Here is a 26,086-nt window from a genome sequence, read left to right on the forward strand (position 1 = left end):
CCTCCCATAACTGAGAGCTTGGTGAGTAGACAGCTCATCGTATTCACCGCTGCCTTTCCAGGGTCTACAACAGTGCCTGCCAAAAAGTAGGGGGTCCAATCAGCGTTTTATAAGCGATGAAAAACAAAGGAAGCTAAAGAAGGAAGGTCTTTTTCTCAAACAAAAAGCCTTAGTCCTAAGTTTCCACTTCTCCAGAAACAATTTCTGTATTTAGATTAAAGAAATCACAAGTTACAAGTGTTCACAAGTTTTAAAGATATCACAAGCCCTGGGCAGGTGACATGGTTGGAGCACCATCCCATACACCAAAAGGTGGTGGGTTCCATTCCTGGTCAGGGCACATACCTAGGTTGCAGGTTTGATACCTGGTCCAGCATGTAGGGGAGGCAATTGATCAATGTTTCTCTCTCACATTGATGTCTCTCTCTCTCTCTCAAATCAATAAACATATCTTCCCATGAGGATTAAATAATATATTTTAATCATATATATATATATATATATATATATATATATATATATATATATATATATATATATCCTGTATAATAAAAGCCTAATATGCAAATCGACCAAATGGCGGAACAGCCAGTGAAACAACCGGTTGCTATGACATGCACTGACCACAAGGGGACAGAGGCACAATGCAGGAGCTGCCCCCAGCCCGCAGGCCCCAGGCCAACCAAGGCGGGTGCCAGCAGGGGCCCCCCTGATCGCCCTGCTAGTCATGCCACAGATCGGCCCTGATCACCAGTCAGGCCTAGGGGACCTACCTGTGCATGAATTTTGTGCACCAGGCCTCTAGAGAGTGAGTGTGTGTGTGTGTGTGTGTGTGTGTGTGTGTGTGTGTGTATATATATATATATATATATATATATATATATATATATATAATGTACATATGTATGAGAATTCTTAAAATCACTTTCTTTTAATGGCCTAAACTGGCCAGGCTGCTGGCTAGACTATAATTCTATATGTCCTATACTTATAATTTAAAACAGAGAAAACATTTCTGGTCTTTGACTCTCCCTCAGGCAAAATCTACATGGGGGAGCCAATAAGAAAAATCAAAGATACTGTGAAGAAAAACACTCATAAAGCACAGAAGGACACATGCATTAGGAAAATTACACATCTTAAAACGTTTTAATTTAAAAAAAAAAAAAGTCTTCTGAATCAACCCACAAAAAAAGCCTCAATTAAGGACTAATTTCTAATCTTTCAATTTTTAAAAATCTTCTGAACTAAAGAGGTTAGAAATGAAAGCACAGTGAGGGAGGCAGTGGGCCCGAGGCAAATGTCTATCAAAAGGCTGGATGGACGAATAAATGGACAACAAACGGGCCGCTCTGAACTTGTGCGTCACTCACTCCAACCCTTTAAGAGCCTTTACAGAACACACTGCAGAGAGATGTCAGTTTTCATTCCCGGAGGCATGTCATTAACATCATCTCCTGAACTTGAATAATATTCAAGTACAACTCATTTTGCTTTAATATAGGAAGGATTCTGTTGCCTTTAAAACTAAAAGAAGGTTAAAACACACACATACACACACACCTACCTTCTAAAACAGTTTTACATAAAAAAGAAACCACTGAAGAGAACAAGAGTTAGTGATGAGTTGGGTCCTAGCTCCTAAGACTATGACCACATATATGAATACTCACCCTCAAAACAGGGAATCGTTTAAAGAAGATGTATCCACTGCTGGTAACATTTACTTGTGTATGGTTTGTTTACCATATTTTAAGGAAGAAAAGCAATATATATTTACCCACAAATTACCTACTTGACATCCGCCCATTCAACCATCCATCCAAACATCATATTTATGGAAGGCCTCCTATGCTCCAGAGCGCTCCTGTGCTAAGCTCCTGACCATCTTCCCAAGCGAGAGTTCTAGAGCCTTTAAAACGCGGATTGAAATACTGACTTTTTTGAAGTACAATTTTCCTACTCTTATTTTAGAAGAGGAAAAAACACACCAGCAAATGGATGGAGTATGGGCAATTCTATAAATATATCCATAATTATGTAATTCAAGTTTCTAAGCTGGAAAACATTTTTCAAGGAGTTCATTATTATTTTCCAATGTACTTAAAGAGGGGACTGTAGGAGAGGTGAAGTTGGAGGAGAGAGAGAATAAAAGTGAGAGGGCTGAGGGCATTAAAATTCCCCACAGGCAAAAATGGGAGTAAGCTGGTCAATTTATGTTTAATGATATAATTATTTTTATGTTTAAACAATGTTGTATAGATGTCTATAAACACAGACTGAAGTCTGTCCTTCTAAAATGAATGCCACCATTGTCACTGTTATTCTGCCCAAACCCTTCGGTGGCCACAGCAGAAGCTGCTCTCTCGTGGGGCGCGAGGGTGCCCCTGAAGGACCGCTCGGCTTGTGAACGGTGCCTGTAATGTAAACAGGTCGGGTTGGCAGGTGACACTGTGCAGCGTGACTGTGATATTCCCACGTTTTAACAATCAGGCAACAAGAAAAAGATTCCGTAAATGTCTGAGGCATATCTTTTCTAACCTTTTTTAAATGTGCTTCTTATTGTTAATGACTTAAGAAGAAAAAGTCATCTTAATCACTATTCCATATGTTGTCATTCAACATGAATTAGAGAAAGACACGTTTGTGAGTTACTGTCCAGCACACATTGGTTTAATGAGCTGTGCACTGGAGGGAGTGGGCGAGGTGCTAATCAACCAGGCAAATGTACTAACATAATCAAATCACAAGAGGGATGAACACAGTCCCTAATAATAAAAATCTCATCATCGAGTAAGGGACTAAGAATCTAATAACTGCATGTCTATTGAGGTAATAATCTAATCTATGTCTAATCATGTTATGTCCAGTAAGAGAAAACGAGAAATACAAACACATGATTACCACGCAGATGAGGGTGGGCGAGAATGAATGCAGGCACAGCTTCCGGCACAGGGGCCCCCAGGCTCGCGAGGCCCAGCCCTGTGACAATACACTCTCTCCTTTGGCAGATGTGCCAGGCTCTCATTTCTGATGACTCTGATGGTTGAGAACTCTAATCTGATGTCCCTGCCTCCGATTCTATCTTCAAGAGCAAACTGCACATTCATTGTTTGCATTTCCAAGTACTTTTTCCTAATGGAGCAAAAGCACTGACCAGCAGATGCGGGTACTTGTACTCTCCTGCCCTTCATCTCCCTGCGATGCGTGGGCGGCGTGGTTTTGTCCCTTGTGAGTGTGGTTAGTGGGGAACACACGCTCGCCACTGTTAGTAGATGAATAAAACCAATTTTCTAAACTGGAAAAGCTGAAGACCAGGGAAATGCCAGCCCTGCGGAGAAGGAAAATGGCTACCCTATTTTGTGGTAAAATTATTTCATCGTTTCTCCACATGCATGTGCGATGCGGATGTCTGGAAATAGCTCCAGCCCTGAAGACAAAATCTGGCTCCAATCCTACACCGTCCTTTATAAACCATGTGACCTCAGGCACGTGGGTCTCGCACTCTTACCTAAAACGTGGGAACCAGAGCACCTCCCCACTCCCATTCACAAGGTCAATATCAGTATAAAGTAAACGATGAATAAGAAAGGGCTTTGAAACCCATAAAGCACGTAAGATATTAGGCTGGACTAGCCTGCAAGCTACCCATGCCAAATAGTCCATCAGCGAGAGCATCGTAATCAGCTCCAAAGACAGGAGAGAAATCAATGTTACGACGAAGACAGGCACGGCGCCATGCCCTCTGCGGGCCTCCCGCGCTGGCCATGTCTTCCTGCCGACCTGGGGAAGTGAAATTGGAATTTGCTCACCACTGTGAGAACACTCCTGATCTCCAAAAGCTTCCAGGATCAATCTCGTTCGCATGTGCTTGTTTCTGGCCTCTGGCTACATGAATGACGCACTTAGGTCAGAAAAGAGTTTCTAATTCGACAGATACACCTTTCAGAAACACTCAGGAGAATAATTCCAGCATAAAAAGCAGCACTGTTAGCCCCACCCCCACCCCCCTACCCCCGCCCTGCACGCGTGCGCGCACACACACGTTTCATGGTTAGCATCTCTAATGCGCAGTTTGACACAGACAAGGATTCTGGGCAAAGAGCGTTTATCGAACCCCTTCATTGGCAGGAGTCAGGCTTGCTCAGCGCTCACCTGAGCCATTCACGGGAACTCGCAGAAACATGTCCTGCCCTTTGCATCGAGGCCTTTTGTCCCCGCTGGGAATAAAGAGGCCACAGGCTTCTATTTTCATTTTCATCAGGGGCCGCCCCTGTGCTCCCACATCAGCCCCGACACAGAACTGTGACCATGCAGTTGCCCGTGTTCCCCCTGCAGACGGAGCACCAGCGAAGGGAAAAGCGCATGTCTAAGTCAGCTTTTTGTTTTTTTAATTGATTTCAGAGAGAAAGGAAGGAGGGAGAGATAGAAACATCATGATGAAAGAGAATCATTGATCGGCTGCCTCCTGCAAGTCCCCTCCTAGGGTTCGATACCGTGACCAGTCATAGAACCATGACCTCCTGGTTCATAGGTCGATGCTCAACCACTGAGCCACGCCGGCCGGGCTGTCAACTTTTTGTCCTCCAGTTATCAACACAATAGCTGGGACTCAGAAGGTGCTCCTTAAATGCTGACTGAATAAATAAGGGATGAACTACAGTCATACTATTAGATTGACTTTTCTTTAAAGTCTAATGTTCCTTTATATTAGCCTCAAACTTAAACCTTTGGGCTTTAGTATACAGGTAACACATTCTGGGAAAGTAGTACATTTATCAAGCCAAAGTAGCTAAACACTGAAATTAGGAAGTGAAACAGATCAAATCGCCTAAGTTATGTGAGAAAGATGAATATATACATCGCTCTAGAATCAATGAATAACATCCTCAGGTGGGGACTAAAAAAATAAATGAATAAATAAAAAGTTATCTGGAAGTACTAACTGGTAGTTACAGAACAGTCGCAGGATGTAAAGCACAGATAAGGAACACAGTCTCTAATATTGTAATAACTATGGGGTGCCAGGTGGGAAACTGTAAAGTGTGCGACTGTCCGCCACTACGTGGTACAGCTGAAACCAATACAAAGCAGTGTTGAATGTCAACTGTAATTGAAAAATAAAATTTAAAAGAACAGCTGAAAGTTCATTCAAGAAAATGTAGATGAGCAAACTGATGAAGGAAAAAGGAAAAGCAAAGACACTTTTATTTCAAAATAACTTAGTACTTATCTGAACTTCAGGATAAAATCACACCTCTTAAAATGAAGGATAAGAGGAAAATCAGGTGTGATTTTGAATTGCAAATGTTTTCAAATCTTGAAAAACAAGGCAATCATTTTTTTACTAAAGAAAGGAGTCTCTCTCTCTCTCCATAGAGACCACATCTCCAAATATATTTGTCTCTGTCCCTGAAGCCCCTGTCTTATCGGTGGGTCGGTCAAAGATGCATCAGGAACATCACTGTTGGGCAGAGATAAAAGAAAGAACGGTATTCACAGTCTGATACCTCAGCAGACCCTGAGTGCTGGCCGCACAGCTCCCGCCCACAAGGATTGGTCCAGCCCCGCCCAGCCGGCCACTCCCTGGCAGCAGTCACCTGATGGCGTGTACATATGAGAGTAGTGAGCCACCTTGAGATGCAGCCCATATCAACACTGCCACTTGGTTTTGCATTGCTTATTTTTATGTGATAAAGACATCGGTGTCCATTTAAAAGAATATCTAAGGGCTTGTTTTATTGCTGTAATAAAGTTACTCTTTTCCCTGTCAGTGACTAATGGAATCTAAGTTATTTTCAAGGGAAGATGAAACAGCCAAACATTAATCTGAATTTCACTTAAAAATGAAAATCTACAGGTACGTCCCTGGCAAGTTAGACCTCATCTCTCCCAAATATGCAGAATTCCAAGTCCCTTTATGCGAAGGAGGCTGGAGAGAGGGGTGCATGACAAGGGAAGTCCTGCCAACTGCGAGGACCTCCAGCTCCTTGTACAGCTGTCTCCTGGGCACCTGAGGGCCACAGGCTGATGCATTTGCTTGTAACTAAACAGTATCATTTCTCTAGAACCTTTTAATTTTGTCTCTGTAAGAGAGGGGGAAAAACCATCTACACTGAAAGATTTCCTTTTGTTCCCATTCACTAATCATCAAAGAGAAGGACAAATACAATAACAAAATTACAAGGTATAAGCAAGTAAAAATCAGAAATAACGGAAATATTGGGGAAGCGTGTCTGTTATGCTTAATGCAATTTCACCCTTCTAAAGTTTCCATTTCTCGGCCTGTGCAGTGTCAGCGCCAATCACTATCAAGGCTAATGTCACCGAAACATATTGAATTAACTGTCAACTCGAAGAACGTCATAGATGAGATCACCGTAATTACTTAATGGATATTAATTACGGGTATTATTTTCCTTTGGGCTAATTCTTTTCTCTTTTTCGTATTTTATTTTATTACAGTTAGCATCACGCTGCTGTTCCTGCAAAGACTGAACCGCCATGGGGTTTGGATCTTACCCTCCGAAATAAATGAATCGCTTCGTTTCCCGTGACCACCTACCCCTGCTCCCTCTTCAGAACGTGCCTCAGCATCCTATCTGAGAAGCGACTGCCACTTTCTCTCCCCCAACATGTGTGACATTTCTGGACCGTGCGACTGGGGCACCGGCACCTTGTCCCGGGGAGGAAAGCCCTGCGGCTCCACGGCGCTCATCGTTTGACAAATGAGCCACCCTCCTCATCCGTCAGCTCCCGCTGAACCGACCAGCAGTGACTGTGGAATCCTCCAGGGCCCGGGACATCTCCGCAGAGGAAGCTAAGATGAAGGACATGCCACTCGGGATGCACGTACTGCTTGGCCTGGCAATCACGACGCTCGTGCACGCCGGAGAGAAGAAAGCGGATTGCCCACCATCGTGCACATGTGAGGTCAGGCCGTGGTTTACGCCCCGATCCACGTACATGGATGCGTGGACCGTGGACTGTAACGACGTGGGTCTCTTCCACTTCCCAGCCAGGCTGCCTGCCGACACGCAGGTCCTGCTCCTGCAGACGAACAACATCGCCAACATCGAACACTCCACGGACTTTCCAGTGAACCTCACTGGCCTGGACTTATCACAAAACAATCTATCCTCCGTCAGCAACATTAGCGTCAGAAAGATGCCCCAGCTCCTGTCCGTGTACCTGGAGGAAAACAAGCTCACGGAGCTGCCGGAGAAATGTCTGTCCGGGCTGAGCAGCCTCCAGGAGCTCTATGTCAATCATAACTCGCTGTCCGCCATCTCACCCGGAGCCTTCATTGGCCTCCGCAATCTTCTTAGACTGCACCTCAATTCAAACAGATTGCAGACAATCGACAGGAAGTGGTTTGACGCTCTCCCCAACCTGGAGATTCTGATGATTGGGGAAAACCCAATCATCAGAATCAAAGACATGAACTTTGAGCCGCTTATCAATCTTCGCAGCCTGGTGATAGCCGGCATCAACCTCACGGAGATACCCGACGACGCCTTGGCTGGGCTTGAGAACTTAGAGAGCATCTCTTTCTATGACAACAGGCTGCGGAAGGTGCCCCGGGCGGCTCTGCAGAAAGTGGCAAACCTCAAATTCCTGGATCTCAATAAAAATCCCATCCACAGGATTCGCAGGGGGGACTTCAGCAACATGCTCCACCTGAAGGAGCTGGGGATTAACAACATGCCCGAGCTGGTTTCCATCGACGGCCTTGCCGTGGATAACTTGCCGGATTTAAGGAAGATAGAGGCGACCAACAACCCCCGGCTGTCGTACATCCACCCCAACGCGTTCTTCAGGCTCCCCCGGCTGGAATCGCTCATGCTCAACAGCAACGCCCTCAGCGCCCTGTACCAGGGCACCGTCGAGGCCCTGCCCAGCCTCAAGGAGATCAGCATCCACAGCAACCCCATCCGGTGCGACTGCGTCATCCGCTGGATCAACATGAACAAGACCAGCATCCGGTTTATGGAGCCCGAGTCGCTCTTCTGCGTGGACCCGCCCGAATTCCAAGGCCAGAACGTCCGGCAGGTGCATTTCCGGGAGATGATGGAAATCTGCCTCCCCCTCATCGCACCTGAGAGCTTCCCCTCCAACCTGGACTTAGAAGCCGGGAGCTACGTTTCCTTACACTGTAGAGCCATGGCCGAGCCGCAGCCCGAGATCTCCTGGATAACACCTTCCGGTCAAAAGCTTGTGCCTAACACTCTGACGGACAGGTTCTACGTGCACTCTGAGGGCACCCTGGACATAAGTGGCATCGTCCCTGCAGACGGGGGCGTATATACATGCATGGCGACGAATCTGGTGGGCGCCGACTTAAAGTCCGTCATGATCAAAGTGGATGGTTCGTTCCCCCAGGATAACAATGGGTCCTTGAACATTCAAATCGAAGATGTGCGGGCCAATTCCGTTCTGGTGTCCTGGAAAGCGAGTTCCAAGATTCTCAGGTCCAGCGTGACGTGGACAACCTTCATCAAGGCAGACACGTCCGGTGCCACCCACAGCGCTCGCCTACCGTCCAGCGTCAGGGTGTACAACCTGTCTCGCCTGAACCCCTCGACCGAGTATAACATTTGTATCGACAGCCCCACCATCGACCAGAAAACCAGGAAACAGTGTGTTAATGTCACCACGAAAGGGCTGGGCCCCGATGGAGAAGCATACGGACGGAGTCACAGCCCGGCCTTCGTGGCCGGCCTCGCGGGCTTCCTGGGGATTATCGGTGTGCTGTGTCTCTTCAGCTGCCTCTCACGAAACATGAACGGGGAAGCTGGACGTGGCCATGCGAGGAACTACTTACAGAAGCCAACCTTCGCGTTCAGCGAGCTTTACCCGCCCCTCATCGACCTCTGGGAAGCAGGCAACGAACAAAGTGCAGCCCTGGAAGTGAAGGCAACTGCCATAGGGGTGCCGACAAATATATCCTGAGAACCACCAACCAGACTCCTTCGGAGGGAAGCCCCAGGCTGTCGTCCTGCTTGGGAATGGAAAGGCAGAGGAACCGGGCTTCCGGGGAGGAAGGCCCAGCTTCACCAAGGCTGCTTCGGCCAGTGGGAACATGTACCAGCCCAGCGTCTTAATCCACTGGCGTCAGGGTACCGTGGCAACCAAATAAAAGAAGTCCATTTTCTAGAACTTTCATGTAACTTTTCTGTCTGGACTACAGTGAACAAAAAACAAACAAACACGTTTCTGTATTTTTTTTAAGTATATAAGAGTAGCTGAACTGAGCAATACCTCCTACTGTGTTGTATTACACCTATTAGCCACGAGTTTTTGCCGTGACCAGATACACTTGAATTGACATGTGGTGTAATGAAACGGACCAATTCTGTAGAGTAGACACCGTGAATATGTGGGCCTCTTTTATAAGGGAAAAAAAATACATTTTGGATTAAAATCAATTGCTTTTGTCTTGTTTTTGTTTCTAAATAAAGAATAATTTCTGGGAAATGTCATCTGACCAGATATCATTGAAATGACCACATGTTAGAAAAGTGTTTTTATCTATAATGAAACCTGAAGGGCTGAGAGTAAGACATGCCTATTGCGTTCTGGTGCTACATTTTTATAATGCACAAAACTGGATTTGAGGAGGCACCTTATCAATATTGAAAGGCAACCATAACATTGTATTAACCTCTTAACTAGTGACGTAAAGAAATCCCCTATTAACTGAAAGATTTTCTTTTCTTAACAAGAAACTTCTGTAGTGGGTTTAATTATTAAGTTCACATAATGTAAATCAATATCTGAGGAACTGAAGGTCTTATTTTAATAATTACTAGTAACTCAACTTTAAGATGCTTGCTTTGCAGAAAACGTTGCCAAATTTTGGCAGAACTTATGATCTAGGTGTTATCTTCAAATCTCTCTGTGATTCTGAGTACCTAATACACTTCACTGCAATAACAAGCAAAAAAAATCTAATATTGTGCTGTGTTACAAACATCGCAACGAAACATGTTCTACATAATCCCCAAAGAAGGACTTTAGACACGTGCACAGCAACAGACCTTATAGGTGCTGACTTAAAGTCTGTTATGATCAAAGTAGATGGTTTTTCCCCAGAATAACAATGAAATTTAGATTTTTAGGAGACTCGGCTTTTCCAAGACTAAAATTGTTGATTTTTCCTTTCAAATCTACTGAATTAGTACAAGTTTATAGGTTCAATTTTATGAAATTCTCCCCTTTTCTTGCTTCAACCCAACATAAAATGGCATGAATCAGATAATCCCAGAGTTCAACAGAAATTTAAGAGGACAGTTTTCTTAATGAAACAAGCTTCTCAGACAAATTTAGAAGTAAAAAAAAAAAAATCAAGTGCAGTTCTCTATGATTATATTTAAGCACCAGAAAAACACAACTTTAAAAAAAATTGAAAATCACTGAATCGAAGTGCCAAGAACATAACTAATTATTTTAAGAGTCTTATGTAGAAACCGCATGAATTTTACTTGGGGGAAAAAAGCCAATATCTTTTAGGGTTTTAGTCATATTTCCAAACAAAAAAATCCCATAGTCCTGCAAAATAAATGTATTTGTGTACAAAAGAAATATCTTGGAACAATGAAAAAACACCTGAGATAATGAGCTATATTTTTATAGGCAAATCACTTGTCTCTACAAAGCCACCAGGTTTCCATGTTAATTGCTGCTGTGCCTGTTCGTAATCAAATGTTTAACTTTTCTTACAGTAGCTTCCTGCGTGGCATCAACATGCCACTGTTGAGGAAATGTTTCCAGTCCTACAGTCACATCCATTCATTGGTTAATACTAGGCACCCGCCTCTGTGGTAGCACTGACAGTTTCTAATTAAACCCTAGCTGGTTTTCACTATGTAGAAAGTAATTGGTATGAACTCTTTGAAATGAAAGGACAAACTGTGTTAATTTAACCCAAGAAAAATAGGAGACTTGCTCATTCCATGTGTTTCCCAAACATAAATTGTACAACCTGATGTATCGCTATCACACAGTGGCTGACATTAGAATTTATCAGTAAGACACACTCATACATCATGAGATGTTTCAGCACCACGGACAGGGCTTTTTAGAGCCAGGCTATTTGTCAAAATATAGGAGTTGAAATATAACCTATTAGGATGCAGGTATTGCATAGGTCAGCAAGGAGTTTCTCAGGGATCTGGTATGCGTCCTTTAAATCCATCTGCATAAAGAACTATAAAAAACTTAGCATAAAGTCTGGATTCCATTATAAGCTGCATCTTTTTAGAAAAACTGTTAACAAATAAGTGCACTGAATAGACACCTAATAATGATCATTGGAATGAAGTATTTTGTTACAGCCAAATAAATACATATAAATAGATACTCAAATAAATAGATGCTCAAAGCAAAACCTGATGATATTTACTAGATTAAAATTTAATCTACACTGCCAGTAAGAGAGAAAAGACATTTGTTTCAATAACAAGAATGGCATTTCATATTTCCTATGTTACCCTCTAAATCTCACATAAAATCAGCTAAGAACTGGTTAAAGTACTCAAAGCAAAGAACTTATAATTTAGTGATACCATATAGATGTACCAGCAAACTTGACCTATAACAAAACTCTAAAGGTTAGGCACCATGAATGCCAAATGATCTCCTCAACTTGTCGGGAAGAAAACATTTTTTCTCACACAAAAAAATTTTTAAGAAATTATATATTTTCTAATTTACACTACAAAATAAAATTCAAATTTTCTGAAAATAAGAATAAAAATGCATTAAAACAATATGGAGAGAAATGTGTTATTGTCAGTGATGCCAGGCTGTAATTTGCTACCAATCACATGCAGATCATTTTGAACAGAAAAAAAAAAGAAATGCATTTAATGGAAATAGATCAGTTTTTGATACTGACTTCAGTTCTGAATTTTTTATTTTATTTAAATTTAAAAAAGTGTTAAATGGAACTACACATCAGCAAGCATAAGCTTACAATTGTAATTCCTTACTCTGCTCATTGAACTATCTTTTGTTTCCATTCAACAAATATTTACTGTACGGCTGTTTAGTCACTGGAAAAAAAGGAAGAGGACAGGACATACTTATCATCATTATGGGGCTTATATTCTACCGAATGACATTCTGGTTGTATATCACTGTTTTCACAAATATGTCTTAACTATGTTACTTAATGGAGTCCCAGGTTCAATCCATACTTTCAAAGAATCATAAAACTCAGAAAATCATGGATTTATTTTCTTGGTCTAAAATGTTTTGCTTATCACAACATGCTGATATAAGAACTTAATTCAAATTGATTATTTATTCTGTACTACGTATAGGAACTAGCCAAATACCATCTTCACACTGCTTAAATCAAGAAGCGTGTCTACTTGCCATAAACTATTTGTAGACAGAGAAACAGGGGTAACTATATGTTTCCTTTACTTTAAACACAGAGAGATTGATCACCCAAGAAATACAAGTTCAATTTAAGAAGGTAATCTAGTATTGACAAAATGTTAACATATTTTACAAAGAGAATCAATTTACTTTTATCAATTCTTGTAAGATCTCCCAACAACTATGAAGAAAATCCTTAAAATCCTATAGATTTGCCTTATACATGAAAAATCAGAAGAGATATGTCAGTAAACAATAAAGCAAAAAATAAAAAATAAAAGTTTAAAAGCATATGTTGCTATAGGGAAAATTCCAATAACATGTCCCCACAGCCATTACAAATATCAGGAAAATAATTCTCATTGTTTATGTCCCCATTAAGTGGCAACTCAGGCTTCATCCCAATGTTGACATTCCAGGAGATGGGAAACAATGAAGAGGGATTATAGTGCGATGACATTTTCTTTGACCCAGTCTCTCTCACTTTCTCCTTTTTTTTTTTTAACTCCCCAAAACAAATTATAACAAATAATTAAAAGATTGTTTTTGGTTTTGTTTTATAATATGGTTGTCATAGATATATTTACTATATTGATTATCCCAAATGGTCATTTGGGGACACATCTAAACAGAACAACTACAATGATATTCGCATTTAGTTCTACAACCCCCACTTCTATTATATCATTTCACCCTGACTAAGGCATTGCTAACTAGGTCCTCCTTGTATGGGGGCTTATCAGTATTGTACTGGAGAGAAAGGTCATGCAATTCTAAAAAAAGAAAGAAAAGGCCCCTTGCAACACAATTGTGGCTGCTTTTGTGTGTTCCTTTGAAAAGTGAGGACTTGGTGCACAGTTAAGCTGACCACCAACTTGGTTTATTTTATACACTGAAGCTGGAGAAAAATAAAAACACTACTTGTAGACAGGAATAAAATGACAAAAGCAGAGTTAGTTCTAGTAGCCATAATCCATATAACCAACCCTTAGAATAAAGTATTTAAAGGTACTATAACTAAACACCTCTCAGGAAGTAGAAAACTTGCTTAAAATTACAAAATCAGATTTTCAGATAAACTCCTTATAAATTTCTATGCCAGAAAATCCATTGGTAGATTGCATGGTTTTTAGCTGGGAATGTGTCCTGGAGTTCCATTTAAAGAAAGGGACAGGGTATTCGTTTGCTGGGCTGCTAGAAGAAGGTACCATATAGCCTTCCTCCCACACCGCTGTGTCTCCATGCCCAGATCTCCCCCACCCCCCACCTTCCTCTAATTAAAGACACCATCCATTGGACTAATGCTAATATGGCCTCATCTTATTTTGGTTACATCTGTAAAGACCCTATTTCAAAACGAGGCCACCTTCACAGGATTTCGGTTAGAACCTGACTATGTCTTTCTGGGAACACAACTCAACCTGCTACCAGCAGAGAGAAGGGAATAAATCTAGGACGGAAAGATAGTTCTGGTCAGGTTGGAATGTAGTAGTTACAGTGGCTCAATGCAGCTTCTCAAGGCAAGAGACTGTGGAAGGCAGGGCGTTACAGTTCCTCCATCTCCGTTCTCTGGCAGCGTTTACAATGGTTTGGTAAAGATGCAAACAAAATTAAAATCAATTCCCAAGAAGGATTCATGCTATAGCAAATGTATACTAAGCATCACGCTGGAAGAGCCATTTAGATGCCTTGAAAAGATGTTTCCTTTTGTTTGAAGAAGAGACGTTTTTAAATTGGTGTTTATTTATTGCCAATGATTCATTTCACCATTTCCTAATCATGGGAAAAAAATGATCAGCCAAAATTACAACTTTCCATCATGCAAAACAAGACTTACCCAAAACACTGCCATATTGCTTCATTTACTTAGGAAGATCAATTTTTCCATTTCACACTTTCAGGCCGCATTTCTCAAAGTAAGAAAAGGCACATGTAATCAAGCTTGATAAGCCAAGAAGCCGAGCAAATGAGAGGAAGAAAGAATGATTTGATTTGAGGGGTGAAGATATTAAATTACCACCTCAGTGCTTTGAATGAGAAAAACAAAGTCAAAAGCAGTTCAGCTTCTTAAAAGCAAGTAGCATTCCAACAGCTTTACCAGAGGACAGAAATCAGTGTGGAGTTCTGGGGAGACCTTTCACATGACTGAGTTAAGAAATTACTTTCAACATCTCGCTAGGGAATGCAGCCGGAATACAGATGCGCTCCTGCACCTCTGTAGACAGGTACTCAGTGCAAAAAGGTGTCGTCTAGCGTTTCCCACAGATTTGCTGCATGTGGATGCTGCCAGGAGCCTGGAGTAACCAGCGGCCTTTGTTCTGGCAGAGGAAACAAGAGCCTCTGGCCACAGCTCTCCTCTGCTTCTGTCTACTTAGCACCAGCTCAACCAGGGCGACACTCTCTCGCAAAGACAATAACCGAAGGCGCTGGCCCTGTCCCATGGCTACGCATCCCGCCAGCACTGACTCTCCGGGCCCTACAGGAGCCCCGGGGGCCACAGGACCACAGGGGGGGAGAAACAGTGTGCCTCAGTATTCAGCTGTGGCAGCTACTTTTTAGGACACGGGCAACACATGGTGGGCAAAAGTAGGCCTACCAGCTGTGAGTCCACGAAGCACAGTTTATCTGGTATTATTATTAACTAGGGGCCCGGTGCACGAAATTCGTGCACTGGGTGTGGGGGGGGGGGGGGAGTGTCCCTCAGCCCAGCCTGCCCCCTCTCACATACTGGGAGGCCTCAGGCGTTGACCCCCATCACCCTCCAATCGCAGGATCGGCCCCTTGCCCAGGCCTGATGCCTCTGGCCTAGGCGTCCGGCCCGGGCAGTGGGGACCCGCAGCTGCAGCGGCCCCGCGATCGTGGGCTCCGCTTTAGGCCCAGGCAAGGGACCCCTAGCTCCCGGGACTGCCAGCTTCGACCGTGCCCAGCTCCCATCGCTGGCTCCACCCCTACTTCCTGCTATCACTGGCCAGGGCGGCAAAGGCACCTGATTCTCCGATCATGGCTGGGGGGCAGGGCAAAGGCGGCCCTGGGGCCGCCTTTGCCCTGCCCCCCAGCTCTTAGCTCCCCCCTGGGTTTCCGATCACTGTCAGTGGCAGGGGGCTTCTTCCTGCTTTCCCTTTCGCCTCCCTGCATTGTGCCTACATATGCAAATTAACCGCCATCTTGTTGTCAGTTAACTGCCAATCATAGTTGTCAGTTAACTGCCAATCTTAGTTAATTTGCATATAGCCCTGATTAGCCAATGAAAAGGGTAGCTCGTACGCCAATTACCATTTTTCTCTTTTATTAGTGTTGATTGTTGTATTATTTATTTGTATTATGTAAACCCACCTTTGTCCACCCCATACAATTCACTGCTTCTTATATAACTGCTGAACCCATCTTAAATTTTTTCAAACATTTCCTTATTATTGAAAGTATTACAGATGTCCCCCACCACTTCCTCCACCCCACTCCTACCCCCTCCCCAGGCCTTCACTGCACTATTGTCTGTGTCTATGGGTTATGCATATATGCATACAAGTTCTTTGGTTAATCTAATAGCCAACCACAAACAAACAATGACATTGTTTGCTCCAAGTAGGTGTAACTTATAGATAAAACCCTGCAAACTACTTACAATAAATTAGTGTAGCCCAGTGGGAAAAGTGGGACATGGCTTAAAAAAAAAAAAAAAAGATTAGAGATAACATTTTACTGAAAAACACTCCCACTGTTTTTTTTTGTTTAATTCATGTGAAGTCATGCTCAGTTCTTACAAACCGAAAAGTATAATTAGCTGCTTTGCCAATGAAGAATGCCAGAAAATAGGTGGTCAGCTTAGCATTTGTGTGCCATCCAACAATATAACTTCCTTGTAAAATCCTTTCAAGGCAAATGAGAACCACCTGTTCTAGGAAAGAAAAATGTTAAAATATTAAAAGTTATGACAGCCCGGCCAGCATGGCTCAGTGCTTGAGCATCGACCTATGAACCAGGAGATCAAGATTCAATTCTAATCAGGGCACATGCCTGGGTTGCAGGATCATCCCCAGTGAGGGGTATGCAGGAGGCAACCAATCCATGATTCTCTCATCATTGATGTTTTTATCTCTCCCTCTTCCCTTCTTCTCTGAAATCAATAAAAATGTGTATGTTTTTAAAATTATGATGCCTTAAGTATCACAAAGACAGCAGAAAATACCAGATTGCTAAATATTTGTTAGTGAACATGATTTTTAAAAATGATCTCCATTGATCCCTTCATTTTATATTGTTTGGCTTTTGTGAGAATAAGTGAGCGAACAAACACACATAATGTCCACTGGATGGCTAGTGTTTCACCAGCAGAAGGGATAAACCTTGCGTTTTTGTCTTTGCCCTATTTACACTGTACAGTGCAGAACACTTTTTGGAACTGAGCTAATGAAAGACTAAATTAGGACACAATTTTACTGCTCTGGGAATCTCCATGGCACCATTACCCAGAGGCCAAATCCTAAATGATTCTAATAAACTAGAACAATGGCCTGAGACTGGGCCAGGTTGCTCTTTCTTTGTCCAATGGTATTTACCAAGAAATTAAAATGTTAGGAGCTTCCTGTTCTACAAAGATGGACCAGGAAGACGCCCTGCCTGTGCGAGGTGAGAGCTATCTACAGTAGAACAACTCGGCGAAGGAAAGAGAAGGAATGTGCGAGCAACTGGGCAGCTCCCAGGTGTGTCTTGAGAAAACTCCAGGTGACGGTGAGTAACCTGAGCCCGACACAGGTTAGTCATCTCCATCGAGAAAGCTGTTCTTTTTGACACAGACGACATAAAATAGTGCCTGTTCTCTGTATAAAAACAGCAATAAGTCTCCATTTTCTAAAATAGAAAAAAAAAAACCACCATTTTTATTCTAATGAAAAGTCCTATTTTGAGCTGAAAAAGAGAACACTTATTAAGGTGTGTTCCACCTGCGAAAATGTGGTTCACCTCACAATTTCCCAGCTAGAGGAGAATCTATTCTTGGACAAGATTGCCTTATACTGTTGGCGTCACAACTTCTTCAAAAACTGAAACTCTAATTTCACTCCTATCGCTATTTTGGTGCTTTCTACGGTCTCATGTCCTGAACCCAGGTTACGATTCCAATTCAACGTCCTACTTACGTTATTTTCTTGAGCGCAATGAACAGGAGTGGGTGGGGGGGGGGGGAAGGGGGGAAGAGCAGAAAAGAAAGAGGAGAGACACAGATAGAGCAAGTTAGTCCCCCAAAAAGTGAGATACAAGAGACTAAAAGGCAAGGAAAGAACAAAGAAACAGACAACAAGGGGCGTTGGGGCCAGGGAGAGAGGGAGGGATAGAGCCTGTCCACGTGAAGTGCCTGCTTCTTTGGCCTCGTTAAATGTTGGCTCGTGTCTGCTATCACCTGCTCCCTCTACTGTGCTTTAAAAGACTGGCTGGCAAAGGCACACGGCACATGACCTGGCAATGACCTGGCTAATGTGGCCCTTTTGGACAGGATCGTGTGTTCCTGAGCCCCGGTGAGTCCAGACTGGATGTGATGGGCTTGCACACTCCATCTGCAGGGTTCTGACCTGCATGAAATCCACAGCAACAGCTCCGTGCCTTTCAAAGGTACTATCCTCCACGGAGCCGCCTATATTTACTGTTAACAAACTTAATACAAGTCTGGAGCATAAATGAAGAGAAGCAAAGAAATATAATCGGGCAGGGGTTAATGATGTCAACAGGCCGAGCACTTTGACCAGATGGCTTTGGGCAATTCTGGAAATATCTGAATTCTCACAAATGTCATGGGGTGTGAGAATTGAAAACATGTCCATCTACCTAAAGGAACTGCTGCTCCCCACTCATCCTAATGATAACTCCATGCTATCCTCCAAGTTACCAAGGCTGGTTGGCTTCTTGGGAAGAAAAATTGCCTATTCTTCTCCTGAAAGGGTAATTCTCAAGCCACTTGGGTCAATGGCTGAGTGACAAAGCGGAGCAAAAATTAATACTGTGGAGAGAGCTGCTAGAGAGAGTCTCTCCTCGTCTACTATGCTTAAAGAGAGGAAGATACCTGGATGATGAAACGTGTAAGAAACATGGAATAGTATGCCTTTAATTGAAAAATACAAGGCTAGCTGGTGGTAGGATAGGACTAGCCCTCAGATCTTCTGACTGTTAATCCAATGGTCTCTACACTCAGCACCCAAAAATTCTGGCCTGGTCACTGCTGGGAGAAAGCAAAAGAGAGACAACTCACAGTAACTCAGCTATTTTTTTTTCTGGTGTAAACACCACATTCCATACCCACACAACTAATACTTATGTTACAGTCTTACATATGATGTACTTACTAGAAATAACAATATGGAGAATGAGAATGTAGTTCCCTCACACCCCTCCACATTTGTCCTCCCAATTGTTCCTCAAATAAAATTTTACCACAACTTTTTGTTAAGTCAACATAGACATAGACATTATCATGATTAATTACAGCAGAACCACATGTATACTATGACTATCACTCCATTTTGTTTCCTGTATAATATTGTATTCCCTACAGGTTATCACTGCCTTATTCTTTTTTTACTTTCTTAATTTTTCTATGTTCCTAAAACAATTCATGCCCAGATTCTCTACACAACTAAAATGATGTGCTAACATCTCAGAGTTAATACATTATGCTTCCCCCGCTCTCTTTATCACTGTGGGATGAGGTTTTCTTTTTGTTCCTTATTGGTATTTCAGTGACATTTCAAGGAGAGAAGATAAACGCATTTGTTCAATCAACCATATTGAACAAGGAGCTAGAGATTGATGTTTAATATCCGTGTGCACTATTGAAACATTACAGATGTTAACAAATGCCAAAAGTCATAAAACGCAGAGTATCATCACAATGAGTAGGTGTGGAAGAATTTGTCCATTACAAATGGGTTCTGATTGTTGAGAAAAATGACCTCAACAAATAAGCCAGAGCTTTCATCTTTTTTATTTCCCAAGTAAAGGGCTTGGATTTTAGTATAATATAAATCTACCCCATCATCTCCAAAATTTAGATTAAAGTTTCTCAAACTTTAATGTGCATATGAGTCCTCCGGGGAGCTTGTTAAACCAGAGATTATGATGAAGTCTTCAATTTCTAACAAGCCCCCGGATGTTATCTGACCAAATATCACTGCCGAAGAACTACACTTTGAGTAGTAAGGCTTCAGAAAATTTTGTTTAACCTTGTGATAAGCAGGATAGAAACCAGGGGAATACTTCTCAAATATGGAAACTACTTTTGGCATATCTTAAGTTTTCCAGTCCATGATTATGAGCACAAGTTCCTTGCTAGAGAAAGCAAAATACTGCCCAAAGGAGAAGGAACAGGAATTGCAGGTTAGTTCTCTACGAACAATCATGGTCAACGGGAGAATATTCACGCTTGAGCAGTTCCTCTGTACCACATCAGCTGTCAATAAAAAGGTCACAGGGACGGAGTGACTGAACAAAAAAGAGAAAGATCTCATGGACAGGGACAACAGTGTGGTGACTGAGGCGGGGGGAAGGTATGAGGAGGATAAATGGTGATGGAAATAAAATAAAACAAAACTAAATTTTTAAAAATAAAATAAAATTCCAACATTTGAAACCAGAATGAATGAATGAATGAATGAATGAATGGAAAGGCCACACGGAGTATTAGGGAGCTGCTCCACATGTATGTTTCAATGCTTCAATCTGACACCAACCCCAGCTAGCGTTTTGCAATATTTCAATTCTGATGCTGACCACTGGCCAGTAGCACAGACCCCACAAGAGCTCAGCACCCCTCCCCCAAGACCGCACTCGCCCCGGAAGCCCGTCAGAAGAGGAGGCACCAACCAAGTCACCTGCATATCTAACCAAATAGCAACAAATGGGGGGCTTCTGATAACCGCCATCCCGTTTATAATTCTCTAGAATGACTCTCAGAACGCAGGAAAGTGCTATACTTGCCATGACAGTTGTATGATAAAAAATACAACTGATTGAATTCCTTGGAGGTCAGGCTCTTCCATGACTCAAACACCCGACACTCTGACCACATGGTTGGTAGTTCCAGCTTGACCAGCCTGCACCCTGATGCTATCCAGGGGCCCACCAATCACTTTACTGACAGACATGGGTGTGATCCAAGAAACTCGGGAATAAAAGACACTCCGGTCCATACTTGTGGAGACAAATTCCTTACAAGCCAAAACAGACTGCATCTACTCTATTGGGTAAATTTCACTGCTTTCTCTATGACCTGAATTAAAAAAGTAAATACATGCTTATTGGCATGAGTTATAGGAGAAGGTAAGGTGATCAAATACATGAAATAAAGAAAACTAAAGTGTAGTCTGGTTTCTAACTAACTGGCAAAATACATGTCACACATCCCTGCATCTCACCCAGTCTTAATTTTCTCTCTGATGGGATTGAACTAGATGATCTCCCTAGCACTCTCTGGATTTAATATTCGATAATTCTACGGCTTTTAAAAATCTGCTTATTCAGTTGGCTAATCAGGGAGTGATTTTTGTCAGTGGTCTAAATGATCACTCCCTAGATTGGTCAATGAGAGCTTCCTCAAACATGCCTGGGTTGTGTATAGTGTAAACACCACACTAGTCACATCAAAGGATAAGAACAGGGAGAGAGGTGCAGCCATGATACCAATCTGTCCTGAGTAAGCTAAAAATGAACTCAATCTATTAATTAATATGCAGAGTTAGAAACACATTTATTATAATTTTCTAGGAATTTACTACAGACATTATAGGTTTGGAGTCAAACCCAAATTCCATACCCATCTGTGTATCCAGGAAGGCAAAACAATACACGAATATTTAATCTACCATAAATTAAGAACATAAAATAGGACAGAGCCCTCTAAGTTTAATTATCAGCTATTTTTCATCTTTCTCATTCCAGCTCTACTAATTGTCATTTGAACAGCCAATAGCTTATTATTTGAATTAAGAAGCTCATGTATTATCTCTAATATCAGAAGCTTGGCAAAGCTGCCTGCATGATCCCCATAAACGCAGTCATTTCACACACATGTTGAAGAAATCAGAAAAGGCACAATAAGCAGGGTTCATTCTGGTATTTTTCTTTCCTGAGCAGGACAAGCAGGTCACTGTAATGAGCATCCATTGTGAATTTGAAAGGATCCATTTAGAAAATAATTCACATAACACAGAGGTTTTCAATGTCATTAACAGACACTGAGAAAGTGGGCCAGGCAGCGAGAGCAAAACCACAGAGGTCGCGTGTGTTAATGAGAAAAGAACGTTCATTAGCTTGCGATTTAGAATATAAAGTGCTTCCCCTCCATGGCTGAAACCGGAACAGTATCCTGCACCTGAGAACAGGAGAAGGCGGTGCCCTCAATCAGAGGAACAACTGTCACGGTCCCACCGCTTTTGTTGACATTGAAAGGCCCCACTCCGGTTTGATTTGTAGATGGTGACATCTTCGTTGTTATGGACAGAAAGCGAAACACAACTCATCCCACCCTGATGCTGACCATGAGAACTATGCACCTTTTTTTGTTTTTAAGTTTAAGAGCCGTATATCCTTTCTAAGTACAATGAAGTACCCGGAAGCCAAAATGTCTTGTAAATCGCTACTTGGAGCTTGGGATGTCATTTCCACTTAGAACAGGGGTGGGGAACGTCGGGCCCACGGGCCGTTTAAGGCCCGAGAAACCACTTGGTCGGGCCCTGCCAAGGCATGAGGGGTGAGCTCATGAAATGCTTGACCAGATGGAGCAGGCTGGTTTGGAGGTGGCCTGCGGAGGATGTTACAATAGCCAAGTGGCCCTTGGCAGAGAAAGGGGTCCCCACCCCTGCCTTAGAGCGGCCTGTGGAAGCCCAGCTTAGAAGCGATGTGAAATGACTAGGAAATGACTCCAGGAAAACACGGGTGCGGAAGATGCACGTGAAAGATGAAAACTTCCTTCCTGAAATGTGAAGGCGGAAATCAGCTCTCCATATTTAAATCCGTAAGCTACAGGTGATTTTAAGTAACTTGCACCAGAATGAGCAAAAGAACTCGATAGATGGCTATCTGTGTCACCCTCAAGCATGTCTCTGAAGAAGCAGGAACCCCGTTATGTTCAAGGCTCCTTTGCTTTGGAGGATGTTACGGCACAAAGGACTGACCAACTTTTCTATTCAAACCACCCGGACACCCCGGTGAGTCTCACGCTCCGGGGGTCACACACGTGAGCTCAGCAGGAATCGGATAATGTCAGAATCTGATTTCACTTTTCACTGGTGTTTGGGTTTCTGTGCCGCTTTGCTGCATTTAACTCTGCCACGCCTGCCCTTAGTATGTGGCGACTGTCCAGAAAACTTGAGCACAGGTGGCATTTGCTCCTTAGGGAAGCCTGCTCCCCCTCTGGGAGCCGCCCTGTGCCTGTGCCAGGGCCAAGAAGTGAGAGAGAACTGTCCGGGGCGGCCCTGAGCAGGCTGGCGGCCTGGCCTGCATGGCAGGGGGCTCAGAAGCACCTGCAGACAGAACGTGAGTGTTACTCTCTGTGAGACGCCGGGGCCACCGGTCAGAGCCCCTTGGCGGGGAAGACGCGGCCAGCACTTGTTGGACTTAGTAATGGACAGAAAGATGGCCTCAGTTCCGTGATACCCACCTGGGATGAGCCAGCTGATATTTTCGTTCTTTTCCCTTGAGATCTTTACAATGTCTAGAAACATCCAACCACCCACCTGCATGGATTATAGAGCACACAGAGAGCAGGCTCAATGGCCTTACAGAGACTGAATCAGCAGCACCCAGCATGGGAGAGACTTTGTACAGGACACCTGGCTTGGTTTCTTCAAGAGAGAGAGAGAGAGAGAGAGAGAGAGAGAGAGAGAGAGAGAGAGAGAGAGAGAGACGCTGATCTACTGCTTCCCACACAGGCTGACTGGGAACTGAACCGGCAACCTTTCGGTGCATGGGACGATGCTGCAATCAACTGAGCCTCCAGGCCCGGAGCCTTTGTAACTTCTTGCTCTGCTAAAGGATGTCTTCATTTGCAATGTATGCCTGGCCTCTCTTGCTAAATTTGGAAATTAGCCAGTCTGTGTACAGACCCAGCTTTACCAAGGGATACTGTAAACTTGGAGCCATGTTATTTCTCTCCACTACACTCTTCTTAGAAACATGAAAGAGAATATAAAAATGCAAATAAAAATGCTTAAAGTTTTGCCTTGGCTGGTGTGGCTCAGTGGGTAGGGTGTTGTGCCATGCACCAAGAGGTTGCTGATCTGATTCCCAGGTTGTAGGCTCAATCCCCAGTAGGGGACACGCAGGAGGCAGCTCATCGATGTTTATCTTTCTCTCTCCCTCTCCTGTCCTCTCCCTCCAAAAACCAATAAAATATTTTTAAAATGCTTAAACTTTTAACAAACACACATCCAGTACAAAACAAATGTACTCCCCTTTTAAGGAGAACTATATATTTTTCTTTCTGGTACTTGCACAATAAGCACCCAAATTTCCAAAAGTCACCAAGTCTGGGACTCTATAGAAACCCATTTTTCGCCCTGGCCGGCTTGGCTTTGTGGATTGAGCATCAGCCTGCGGACCTAAGGGTCCCGAGTTTGATTCCGGTCAGGGGCACATGCCCGGGTTGGGGGCTCGATCCCCAGTGGGGGGCGTGCGGGAGGCAGCCGATTGATGATTCTCTCTCATTGATGTTTCTGTCTTTCCCTCTCCCTCTCTCTTCCTCTCTGAAATTAATAAAAAGATATTTTAAAAAAAATTCAATTTTTCATTGAATGACTGCTTCTATCCATTCAGCATGAATTACTGCCTTTTGAGTACCTTTCCTCCCAACTGCACACCCCACTATATCAAATCTAGTTAGAGCAGAAACAAATGCACATTTCCCAATGCTCATTCGAGTTCTTTGAAGTAGAAACTGCATTCCAGAGACTCTTCACGTTTCATCAGATTACCCTCCCAGTCAGACTCAGACTAACGAGGCCGCACGTATCACTGCTCTTGCTTTTTGTGGGAAGGAAAAGGTTCCCCACTCATTTCACAGGACAATGATTCATTCGTGACCTAATCTTGTTTCTCCGCCTATTAAACGTTACATGCATTTGCCCTGTTGTGCCACACTATTATGTTCAATAGTCGGCTTGAAAAGTATTAAAAATGAAATGCACACTTCTCTAAAATACCTTTAATGGATATTTCTAAAACCCGACCGCCTCATCCTTCCTGACTTGTCCTGTACTGACAGGCTAGCTCCTTATTTCTCACTTAGATTCTTAAAGTTCCGTGAGAAACATAAATCACGGGAGGTGGCTATTAAAGGCATGATTATCCACCATGTATATGTTGTTTAGGAGAAATGATAAGCATCACATCAGCCAAGAGAAACTTGTTTTTAAAATACGATAAGAAAACGAAAATCAAGAAAGCCCACACTTAACATGGAAAAACAAAACGGTTTTTATCACTGAAGTCGGCAGACCTGACTTTTGAATTAACTTCAGAGAGGAGAGAAATGGTGAGGGTGGGCCAGTGCAGGCTACTGTACCTCCATAAGGGGATCTTAACTGGCATGTGGAGCCTCAGTGCTCTCAGCCCTCATGGCTGTGAACTAGGGATTATCCGTGAACTCGTTAGTAGCAATTCCAGCTCGCATTTCACACGGGAGACTGCTGGGGCGGAAAACCACTGAGTGAGTCGTTATTAAAAGTCTGCCAGGGAGAGGCACCCTCAGAGCTGTGCGGGCGAGAGCTCCGCCCCTCCGCCCGCCAGGACAGCGTGGCCTCCCTGCTCCTGGTCTGTTTTGAGGGTGAGTCTGTGCAATACGTCCGCACACAGCAGTGCAGCCCTCAGCCCGTGTCCTCCCTGTCGGGAGGGCGACACGGGCCCTACGGTACCAGGGAAGCGGGATCTGATGTTGGGCTCTGGCTGGCTGTCCAGGGGGGATAAGGGCCTGGGACCTGCTGGCCTGCTAGGAAACCCAGGGGCTGAGGACGATCCTCTCACAGGAACGGTGTTCAGACCTGTTCCTCATTGGCTCTATCCCTCTGGGAAGTCCTGGGACTTTGATAAGTAAATGGACATTTATGAGTGACCTGTGCTCTCTTCCGACCACCCTGGTCCAAGTGACAGCCTTGCGCTCGGATCTGTCTCTGTCTGCCTCCACGTATATAATCATGTACAATATCATATCAAGGATTATCTGTGGGCACTAATTTCTTGTGTATCACCTACAAAGGGAACAACACAGCATGGTGACAATTTTCTGGGGTACAGCCATCATTAATTTACCTGGAAGACAAACACATATAGACTGGCTATTTGCCATTAACTTTTTTGTTTGTTTTTATGTAAATAAGATGCTGATCTTGAGCCCTCCGAGGACCTGGCACACAGTGCGGAAAGACTAACTCCTAGAGGGCAGGGCAGGAATGTGCTTTGTGAACAATGAGGGAGGAGCTTTGAGAGACTCCCAGAAACTGGACTGGAATCTTGCTCTCACCGCCAAGGGCTGAGGCCCCCTAGCGGCCAGGGGTGGAAATGCAAGTCCAGAGACCGCACACCCTGCTGTGGCCTCTGGCCTCTGAAATCACACTGACCTTGACTTACTCTGATTACAGAAGTAGCTCAGATCCCTTCTCAACAAAATTTGAAAAACATTTATAATAATTCCAAACAAGAAAAATATTAAGCACACTCCCAT

At 43.4% G+C, this 26,086-nt stretch overlaps 2 protein-coding genes across 5 annotated transcripts in view; one reads left to right on the top strand and one right to left on the bottom strand.

The window, feature by feature from the left end:
* The window catches only part of LRRN3 (leucine rich repeat neuronal 3), a 34,082-nt gene extending 24,600 nt beyond the window's left edge, over positions 1-9,482 (top strand). For all 3 annotated transcript variants that reach the window (XM_059655884.1, XM_059655883.1, XM_059655885.1), the window contains exon 2: positions 6,466-9,482. In XM_059655884.1, the coding sequence (XP_059511867.1) occupies positions 6,826-8,952 (2,127 nt within the window). In that variant the 5' untranslated portion in view covers positions 6,466-6,825 and the 3' untranslated portion in view covers positions 8,953-9,482. The remainder of the gene's footprint in view (positions 1-6,465) is intronic.
* Positions 1-26,086, bottom strand: part of IMMP2L (inner mitochondrial membrane peptidase subunit 2) — a 477,803-nt gene that overhangs the window by 249,912 nt on the left and 201,805 nt on the right. The window lies entirely within an intron of this gene.

Source organism: Myotis daubentonii, chromosome 10, assembly GCF_963259705.1.
Source record: "Myotis daubentonii chromosome 10, mMyoDau2.1, whole genome shotgun sequence".
NCBI lineage: Eukaryota > Metazoa > Chordata > Mammalia > Chiroptera > Vespertilionidae > Myotis > Myotis daubentonii.